The following is a 10180-nucleotide window of genomic DNA, read 5'->3' as shown; positions in this document are numbered from 1 at the left end:
CTGCAGTCGTGGAAACCCCACTCGTCTGGCGACACTAGAGTTAATGTTAGAGTGGCCATCGGGGACGTGGGGGTGACTCGTGAGTTCTGATTGAGAAGGCTGGACTTTTCTCCCCGGTGGCTGACGGTGACAGGACGCGCGTTAAACGCCGTCATGTTGCAGCGGTGCGTCTTCAAGACGATGGTCCAGCGGTTCCATTCAGGGAGACGAGATACCTGGAGGTTTCCGGCTGCCCTGCTTTATGGACACGGAGCTGCGACGCACAGACATTCATCAAGTGAGTGACTGGATTTCAATGGACGCGTTGGTTCGGGTTGTACTTTTTTTTCTTTTAATTAAGTAGCAACCACTAATAATCCAGGATTTGGTGATTTTTGGAAAATAGTTTCAGGCCATTAGCGTCGAAACATCGGAGATCAATAAAGGAGCATCCAGTTGCGGTCGTTTCACATTTACTGGACCATCTGGGGACATGAATGTTTTCCAGATAGCTTTTGCGGGGTGACGACCTTGAACTAGGTTAGTGTACAGAACAGTCGTGTTGATTTTCGGCTGACCTTTGGTGCGTAATGCGTGACGCGTAACGGGTAAACATCCCGGAGCTGGGTCTCTTTGCTTTTCTGCTACATTTTCAGGCTGTCTGAACCGGTAGCGAAGTTTTTAGCTTGAGTTGCAGGTCACGCGTGTGCGTAATTGTTTGCGTACACTCTTTCATTAGCTCCCGTGGCGCCGTGCCACGGCGGCGGCGCACGCGCGCGTATAGTGAGTGTCTGCAGCGCCTTCCAAAACAAGAAAAGACGCGCACCCGACAGCTCCACGCAAACTACAAAAAGTGACTTGATTGTGTTTGTCTTTTCTGCCCCAGCAGATCTTCCGGATAAAGAGCAGACCCTCATCGTGGTCAAGCCCGATGGAGTTCAGCGCCGCCTCGTCGGGCAGATCGTCCAGCGGTTTGAGCAGCGCGGCTTCAAACTGGTCGGCCTGAAGATGCTGCGGGTGTGGAGTTGTGAATAAACCACGTGTTCGGCTCCGCGGGCTCTTTGACTTCTGACGGACACATTGTCTTTGTCGTGCAGGTGTCTGAGGATGTCCTCTCTCAGCACTACTGCCAGCTGACGTCTAAACCCTTCTATCCCAGTCTGCTGTACTACATGATGTCCGCCCCTGTGGTTGTCATGGTGAGCTTCTCTTTCTTCATCCTCGTGAGAGACACTCATTTGTTTCTAGTTCTTTAACTACACACCCACCTTTCCTGTAGGTTAACAGATGGGAAAGAACCATTTGCATTGTTAACTCATTACAAATCCTGAATGTGCATTTGTCTGTGGCTGGGAGATGGGTTGGGACATAGTAGGGCACTTAATAATAGTAATCTTATTCCCATCCTTGCTATAATTAAGTGTGACAAACACTGGATTGTCATCTCCAGCTCTATGCAAGTCATTTAATTATTCACAAAGTGAGTGTTTTAGGTGTGGGAGGGACACAAGGTGATCCAGACGTCACGGGTAATGGTGGGACATACTAACCCAGCTGAAGCCCAGGCAGGAACAGTCAGAGGAGACTTCAGCTTTCACGTCAGCAGGTAAGCGATCTCTCTCTCTCTCTGTGTGTGTGTGTGTGTGTGTGTGTTGAGTTCAATATTCAACAGTGACCTCACGAGATGGTCGTTTTCCACTTGTTTCTTCTTGTCATGTGTATTTTTATGCATTTTTCATTGGATAAAAAAAAAACAATGACTGTAATGATGTCTGATCATCACTTAAAGGAATGTGGTTCATGCCAGTGATTCACTGGAAGGGGCACAGAGGGAGATCCAGCTGTGGTTTCAGGGAAAGGAGCTCCTGAACTGGGACTGCTGGGATCAGACCATGACCTGTGAGGAGTGAGGGTGCTCGGCATATAGAGAGCAGTGAGAATCGATGTGATTTAAAAACAATATTCAGTGCTCTTACCAATATAATTTACCTCAAAATCTTGCACAAAGATGTTTGGTTTTAAATGAAATGTGAATTTTCAGTTCTCTGGGCTACATTAGCAGCGACATGCATATAAATCACTGTTACATTATTCAGCAGCCAAGAATCATTTTTTTAGCTAAAACTAAATCACTTTTTTGCACAAGAACAGCAGAACTCTGGTGACTGTTATCTGTGTAATGTGCTGCTGCTGTCATTGTACAAATATTGAAGGACAGTATCATGTCGTACTGCAAAGCTCTATATAATAATGATTTATGTCCACCTGCTGTTTAATTTTTGGAATGACATTTTATCTATGTTGAAGTCTTCACTTAAAGTTTTTACATTATAGCTGACAAAAGGAGTTGGGTCTTCTCTTTTACTCAGTGTCAATTATGATAATCCTTTTTTTTTGTAATTCTCTGAAAGGTGCACCGGTGTTATAATCTATTTGAATGAATTGCCATAAACTCAAAGTTAAAATACAAAAATTCCAGTAATTTTTATTCAAACCAGTGCACAGCAGTCCCTTATGTTCCTGTACAGGACATAAAATCATAATGAAAAACACAGAAAAATGAATTTATTTTGCCACAGAACTCTGTAGAAGTCAGAAATTGTATATGTATGACATCAACAACAATCAGTTATTTTTATTATACACTTTGATGTACCGGCAATAAAAAAAAATCTGAATGAATCATCTAAATGCGCTGTAGAATCTTTAAAAAAAATTATCCCGTTTTCATTGCTGCAAAAAGATTCAGTCCATTGTTGTTTATGCATTAAGATAATAATCAGTACATGAATGTGTTTATTGTTGTGCTGTACTTGTGTGTAACATGTTTCGTATGAATGTTTGAGCAAAGACGTTGAGAATTTAAATTTTGAAACCCGTCCATCTTAAAGAACATTGTCCTGACGCCAATAAGTGGCGTGAGTGAGCTTTACCGTGATCACAGATTTCTATATTTATATGTGGCACCACCCAGATTTAACAGCAAGATTCGTATCCATGAAGCATTGTTCACTTCTTGCAAGCTCTTTCACACTATAGCCTGGTCTGGCTTTGGGTCGATCTTCCGCTTTTGTTTCTGCATCACCATTTCTAGTTCTGAGACCTTGCGCACATCCTGTATAGGACACAAAAACTAAATGTGACTTGGCAGAGAAAAGGTCGCAACCTGTTTTGGCAAACCTCAAAATAATATTTCAGTCCATTCATTTTAATTTTCCATTTAAAAATACATGTGCTCTTTTTCCTTTTCAGACATTTTCAGATATTTTAAGACGGTGACTAATGATACAAATTTAAATACATAATGACATACAAATACCAGACCAAGAAAACGAACAAACTCTTATGTAAATGAGCTCTATTTACGTGAGCACAGACGTCTTCATTTCATTTTGTGTCTTATATATTAAAAAGTAAACAATATTTTGTCAATCTAGGTCAGTGACGTAAGAGGCTAAGCAAACTAACTTCGAACTTGACTACACACGCAGACACAAACGCATCATGCAACAAGAAATAAGAGGTGAGCAAACCTCAAGGATGGACTTTTGCACCATGATCTGGCTGTAGATTCGTGCTCCTTCATCTGGTGAGATATGGACTAGCTCCGCCTTAGTCAGTGAAAAAAGCTGCGCTCCATTTAAGATGCCCAGATCCCGAGCGGTGCTGCAAAGAGAAAGAAAAGGAAACATTTTTCTATAACCTGGATTTAAGCATTTCTGAACAATCTGCAGTTGCAAGTCAGTTTCAGTTTTTCTCTGTCTGATATCATGATTCTTTTTCTCTGTATATGTTTTAGTTTGACTCACTTCAGCGAGGCGATACAAAACATTAACATCAGGGGGAGCTACTGTGCATACTGTGTGGGCCCTGAATTCATTACACATAAAATATAACGTCACTTTGATCGAAGTTTCTTTTTCATTCACTGCAAACTCATATCCGTTAAGATCACTATTAACCAGTAGCGTTATGAATCGGGGCTTAGCTGAAGTTTCCTCTAAAGGTACACACACACTCACTCCTGACTGAAGCCCTTGGCCGTGAGCCAGGCCGCCACCTCGGCAGGCAGGGATTGGTAGTTCAGGGGAACGGATGTGTTCGCCGTGCGAGGCATCACCGGACGTCCTGAGCTTCTTTTCCCAGCCAGCCGCTCAAGGAGTTCATCGTTCATTATTAGAACTGCAAATTATATGATGCACATGAATTGCAGAGTGAAAGCCTATACTTGAGGATGGAGGGGGAGGGGGGTGATTCGATAACTTTAATTATGGCCTTTAGCTTGACTCTACGCTACGTCGGGTTACCTCGGTTGCTGTCTTCCTCCTGGATTGGTGAGGACGGTAAAACAATGGATTGCACTCGCATTGGACTTGTAGGACCATATCCAACCGGGCTTTGCAGAGCGTCTGAGAAGTACTTCGATCGAGGAGAAAGGGCCTTCTTCTGCCGTGGAAGAAGTCGTGAGCAGATATGACATTAAAGGCGCCAACTTGAATAGAAAGTAAATCGGCGTGTGTCTATCCTGCACCTGTGACTCTCCGCGTGCCACTGGGACGTCTCTCTCAGTGTCATTCAGAGCCGAGAGAGGCTCCAGGATGTTAAAGGGAACAAACCCGATCTGGCCGAAGCGGTTCTGACACTTCCACCATCGCTTTGAAGACTCGATGACCTATCAGGAAATGTCGGATCACAAATCAGTGAATTTTGTGAGGCCTTCCAAGAACAGCTTAATTGAAGGAGGAGTCGGTCTCTAAGTATTGGTGCTTACTTCTAGTGTTTCTCCCTGTAGCACAGACAGCTCGCTGCTGTTTCGAGCCACAAAGTCGTAGCTGCAGCAGTAAATTCTCTCGCCCTCTGGTGGGAGACTATTTCCTTCTCTGAAATAGAAATGGTGTTTAGACCATATGCAAAATTAACGATGAGAAACGTGGCACAGTGAGTAAGTTTCAGATTTAATAAAGAGAATTTTCAGATTTTATTTGGCAATATACTATCTATTAGATGTAGCCACTGGGAGTTCGGCTGACTTTGCCATGCCTGCTGTAAAATGCTATGCATGTAAAGGATATTGTAGTGTTTACAGGCTTACACTTCATCAGCGCCTTCGCCGTAGCTGTCTGCTGTCTGGCGAGCATGATACTGTAGAGTTTGTGCTTCACTAAATGCGTCTTGTTTGTGCTGGGCCTCGATGGGATCTTCCAAGGGCTTGCCAGTTGAGTCGTAGGCCAAAGGTCGCCATGCGTCCAGGAAGACGGGTGAGTACGGGGGAACTGAAACGCTAAGGTGAGAACTGGGAAAGCGGGCAGGAGGTTTTTGTTAGACCACAACACACTCTGACTCACACGCACACGTAAATGCACCGACCAGGAGGAAGTCCAGTTGGGTCCTAATGAAGTCCACAGCTCCTTCTCCTCTGCAGTTAGATGCTCCTGGAGCAGCGACATGGCACCATGGGTCATAGCAGGACTGACTACTGATGCACCTAAAGCAGGCCCCCCGGTGGTTTTCACCATCTGTGTGAGAGAGATGCTATAATCAGTATCACAGTGAGGGAGAGAGAGAGAGAGAAACGTAGAGGCTAATAAATCAAACATTAAAGTTTGCCCACCAGTCTAAGAGGCACGAAGACGGGATGCAGCAGCTCGACTGCGTCAGGCTGCGCGATGGACGACTTGAGACGGTGCTACATACATAAACCAGCACAAGAGCTCAGTTACACGGATTTACCTGCAGATTTCCAGCGTAGTTTAAATGCTCAGTTATGACACGTCTAGTCTCACCAACAGACTGAGGGAATACTTGATTTTCTGAAAGATGTCCACAAATTCCTGTTCTGATGGAGGGCAAGCTTTCATATCCAAGAGATCATCTGCACACGGAGGAGCACGAATTTAAACCGATGCATTGGTTACAATGCAATTACATATAATAATAATAATAATAATAATAATTGAGCTTTGAAAGCAGGAATTATTTGCTGACGTACACTTATTTTCTTCAAACATATATGGAACAAACTGCAAGTTAAGACTATTCTTTACAAGAATAAAAACGAATGACCAATGCACCAATTAAAATCTGCAGGTACAGTGTTTGTGCAGGCTTATTCCACAAAGTGCAAAACGATTCCAACTCCATGTTTTCTCAATATAAGGTGATACGTTCACAGACTTATCAGCGGTCACACCTGTGTCAGCATACACTGGCCATAAAACTGGGAAACACCCTTGTCAAAGTGACAAAATGCAGGGTGCGAGTATTAAACATCACATTCTGCAGCGAACAACAAGGTGATTTAAAGTCATTTACCAAGCCTTCATGTTAAATTTAATCTATCCTCAAAGCTGATGCAAACTGCTTGGGATGAGTTTTGTTTTTTTTACTTTGATCGGATCACATTTCCAAGATCCAGTGTGAATGTAGCAGAATAAACTGGGTAATTATTTAAATTAGGTCCAGTAAAAAACATTTTTTTATTAACCCTCGCCTTAGTAACATATTATACTCTGTTCCAGAATTATGTGAAAAACAATTTGCCACCTTCTTGTTGGCCTGCTTCCAGCAATTTAAATGGTTCTTACTCATCCTTTCTCTCTTCTCCCAGTCACTGATGATCGTTCAATTAAAATAGCAATCAATTACTGACCTCTGGCCGAGAGTCCTTTAAATCCTCATCGCCCTATTGTGACCGTGGCAGTTATAAAATTCTTATGATGGAAGAACGCTCACTATTTTGGACGTCCTTCTTCTTGCTCCTTCTGCTGCTCTTCCTCTGTTTCCTTTGATTGATAATACTCTGGGCCTCCGCTGTCTGCTGCAGACGCGCCATGAATCGCTCCACGTCGTCAAAGCAGTGGTTCAGAATTTCCTGAAGAAGTCGTATGCAGATCATTTTGGCCATTTAGTGTGTGTGGGGGGGGGGGGGGGGGGATTAAAGAATGTAAGTACAGAATTACCTTTTCATAACATCATAATCATAAATTTCACCGGGTAGACCTTACATGGCTGATTTGTTTTAAATTGTAAAAATGGGTTTAAATGAGATCAAATTGAATGTCTAAGAGGAACCCCATGAAAGACAAATTACTGAATCAATCTCTCTGAGAGCTGCTTCTTTATTATTTATAAATTGTATTATCACAAAGCTCATAAATGTCTATATAAATAAGTGACATGTTAATACTGCATTACATTTTGCATTGACTACATTTCTGATCATTTTCTGAGCACAATGACATAATTTACATCCTCATTGTTATGGTCCTTTTTTATACCCTATAATTCCAACACTCTTAAATATATGAACTTCTTTAATCTTTAGTATGTATTTACAAGCTGCCAACATTAATAAAGAACATTATTATTATTCATGCACGTACATACCACTTCTCTCTCTGCATCCAGTATGGAAACACCATTCACTGAGCAGAGTAAAAATAAAGCCATTGAAGCAAACATGGACAAATAAAAATGCCAGGTCATTTTAAAGCGGTGGTAAAACATGAACACAGAATGAAAACATGCATGTGTGTGAAGCCAATGCACGTGTAAGATACATATTTGGTAGATGAATATACCTTTTCCAGACTGTGCGTGCGCGGATGGGCCACCACGTGGAGGCAGGTCTCCTGGAGCGATCATGACTCGGACTCCTGGCGGCTTCCTGGGGACCACCGGAGGTTGCGAAGACATCTGTTGGGTGTGGATGCAGACTCGATGAAATACAACATGCATAAATGCACACATGCTACTCTGTATAATACTAATGTATTACACCCTTCTTGATTTCTTCTATTTCTATTTCATGCTGAATTTAGTCTGATGTCACTTGATAAACAAATTCATAATGCAAGTTTTTAATGCTAAGTTTATTTGAGAAAAGGTACCGGTACTCCAATTTCTAAATTGCTACTGTGAAAAATAGTTCCCCCCTTTTTATAATTTGATTTTCAAAAACGCCAAACTGCATTAATAACAGGATGCAGCTGAAGAAGCGAACCCCATGCAGGCTTGAGTATTACCAGCCCTGTTCAATCAAATGATCACTGAAATAGAGCATTTCCAGAGGCGTGGCTTTGGCTCGTCTGTCCCACTGGTATGGCACACAGACAAAGTCATCCGGAGGAGATGTGGAGGAAGGTGACGGAATTGCATCTGGGAAGGGTCACAAAGCTTTCTCTAAGGCTCTGGAGTTCCACAGGCCCACCGTGAGATGCATTATGTACAAATAGAGTAGACTTGGAACAACAGTAAACCTTCCCAGAAGTGGCTGACCTTCCAAAATTCCTCCAACTGCACGGCAAAAGCTCATTCAGGAAGTCGCAATAAATCCCATAAAGGTCAACCATTTGAAAGAAACTGGGCCAGAATGACTTAATTTGGGGGGGGCGGTGAAGCAAAAGTCACAGCAAACCAAAAATAACAATCAAGGCTTGTATAGATATTTCGCAAAACATACCTTGATGGCCCTCATAGGATTTGGGGGGGGGTATTCTCTCGCATACGATGAAGCCATGGGGAAAAGTGGTTGAGGCTGGACTAAGGACAGAAGTAAGTATGGCTTATGCCGAGCAGCAGTGGCTTTATGCCGAGGAAGAGTACCACAGATGCAATATTTGCGTTGAGGCTAGCGATGGAGAAGCACAGGGAAGGTCTGAAGGAGCTGCATTGTGTCTGACAGGGTGTCTGGAGAGGTAGTACTGCATGAGGTACTTTAGTACTGCATGAGGTACTGTGGTGCTGCATGAGGAAGTCTGGAGTGGCAGAGAAGTATGTCATGTATGACAGTTGTACGACAGCAGTGAAGTGTGTAGTCAGTGACGGGGGAGTTTCGTGTCGAGGTGGGATTGAACCAGGGATCAGCTCTATTAATTTGATGGAGCTTCAAAATGTGTTCCTCAATATCTTGGTTTATTATTGGCCAATGTTTATGGCATTTGACACAGTCATGTCGGGTGGGGGCCTCTATCTTCCCACCGAATTTCATCTGGATCGGATCCAGAATGGAGTCTGTGAAAGATATGTAATTTTAACATTGAGAACCCCATTTATAGATTCAAAAATCGGTTAAAAAAAAATACACATCAAGTCCGTTTCGTTTTTACTTTTCATTGATGGTGTGTGAAGATACCAAGAATAATTTGGAACCTTTTTGGTGGTGATCCAGATCACCATGTGCACGGTGTAAACCCTAGGAGGGGAATGAGCTGCTCGGCGGAGGTCTGCGCCATCTGAGTGCTTTTCTAGTCTAGCATAAGTTCAAGCTTCCTTATTAAACAGACAAGAAAACAAATACAATTCTTTTTAAAGAAAAAGAAACTATTCCAAGCTGTCAGAATGAAATTCTCTGCTGATCCACGCAGTGCTGACACAAAGCAGTTGTCCATTATAAGTCCTCTCCAACCCTCTTTAAGACACAAGCACATTTAACACACAAACACTGCAGAGCTTTCACACAACGTCCACATATCTCACTGTACCTTTCACCAGTTTGAGCGTTTAAGTCCGAGGCACAGAAACCGATCCTTGTGCTGAATGGTATGAGCACTGATCTTGGCTGTTGACACGAGGACGTTGCACCTTCTTGAGATATGCCGAAACAAGAAAAACTAGTCTGACGTTCCTTTGGCAGATCTGTGGCTGCTTTCATTCTCCTCTGATACTTTGATATGGACACATTCTCCCTCCCTTTCTGTTCTCTGCATTTTTTTTTTTAAAAAGCCTCGCCTTCCTTGTGACAGACATTCCCAACAACAACTGCCTCAGGCCTGTGCCAAGGGGCAACTATGAGGTGTAAGACATGTCATTAGAGGAATGTGGTGCATTCTTTCAGTGGAAATTCTTCATTACTGCAGTGAAGGCAACTTTGCATAGTTTAAAAAAATAAAAATAAAACCACAACACATTGATACCAAACGCAAAATCCCATCGCGGAGCCTCAACTATTCTTGAACTGTATTTTGCAATGACTCAAATGTGTTCAGTTTTCCAGAGGGAAGGGGGGGGACTTGTGTTGCAAACCATGCTAATTCAAAGACAGCAGGAGAAGACATTTGGGAAAGGTGGACAGTGACACCAGCTGGATGATAAAGGTCGGGCTCCGTGTGTCTCATGTTGGTCTTAATAGTGTAGTTGTAGACATCATAATGGTTGATTAGAGTATTCAGATCCAGTCAGAACAGAAGAGATTTCCACACTT

At 42.8% G+C, this 10180-nt stretch overlaps 2 protein-coding genes across 2 annotated transcripts; one reads left to right on the top strand and one right to left on the bottom strand.

Annotated features, from left to right (window-relative positions):
• The first annotated feature begins 153 nt into the window (after positions 1 to 153).
• On the top strand, positions 154 to 1889 carry LOC137913793 (nucleoside diphosphate kinase-like). Its single transcript, XM_068757429.1, has 5 exons — positions 154 to 277; positions 866 to 996; positions 1077 to 1178; positions 1473 to 1585; positions 1769 to 1889. Exons 1-5 carry the CDS (start codon positions 154 to 156, stop codon positions 1887 to 1889), a joined length of 591 nt encoding a protein of 196 aa, XP_068613530.1.
• Positions 1890 to 2460: 571 nt separating this feature from the next.
• Positions 2461 to 7674, bottom strand: LOC137913774 (epidermal growth factor receptor kinase substrate 8-like protein 1). Its single transcript, XM_068757409.1, has 13 exons — positions 7560 to 7674; positions 7366 to 7403; positions 6712 to 6850; positions 5763 to 5851; positions 5591 to 5665; positions 5347 to 5495; positions 5072 to 5272; positions 4751 to 4859; positions 4511 to 4651; positions 4287 to 4425; positions 4002 to 4161; positions 3513 to 3645; positions 2461 to 3094 (listed from the first exon to the last, which is right to left on the bottom strand). Exons 1-13 carry the CDS (start codon positions 7672 to 7674, stop codon positions 3008 to 3010), a joined length of 1575 nt encoding a protein of 524 aa, XP_068613510.1. The 3' UTR covers positions 2461 to 3007.
• Between the last annotated feature and the right edge of the window lie 2506 nt (positions 7675 to 10180).

Source organism: Brachionichthys hirsutus, unplaced genomic scaffold, assembly GCF_040956055.1.
Source record: "Brachionichthys hirsutus isolate HB-005 unplaced genomic scaffold, CSIRO-AGI_Bhir_v1 contig_853, whole genome shotgun sequence".
Taxonomy (NCBI): Eukaryota; Metazoa; Chordata; class Actinopteri; order Lophiiformes; family Brachionichthyidae; genus Brachionichthys; species Brachionichthys hirsutus.
The sequence above is the reverse complement of the archived record's forward strand: the minus strand, read 5'-3'. Positions and strand labels throughout refer to the sequence as shown.

Coding starts and splice junctions, on each gene's coding strand:
- LOC137913793 (XM_068757429.1), top strand. CDS start 154: ATGTTGCAGCGGTGCGTCTTCAAGACGATGGTCCAGCGGTTCCATTCA. Junction 1,179..1,472: donor CCGCCCCTGTGGTTGTCATG/GTGAGCTTCTCT, acceptor TGAGTGTTTTAG/GTGTGGGAGGGACACAAGGT. Junction 1,586..1,768: donor TTCAGCTTTCACGTCAGCAG/GTAAGCGATCTC, acceptor CATCACTTAAAG/GAATGTGGTTCATGCCAGTG.
- LOC137913774 (XM_068757409.1), bottom strand. CDS start 7,674: ATGTCTTCGCAACCTCCGGTGGTCCCCAGGAAGCCGCCAGGAGTCCGA. Junction 6,851..7,365: donor TGGATGCAGAGAGAGAAGTG/GTATGTACGTGC, acceptor CGACTTCTTCAG/GAAATTCTGAACCACTGCTT. Junction 5,273..5,346: donor CCCAACTGGACTTCCTCCTG/GTCGGTGCATTT, acceptor CCGCTTTCCCAG/TTCTCACCTTAGCGTTTCAG.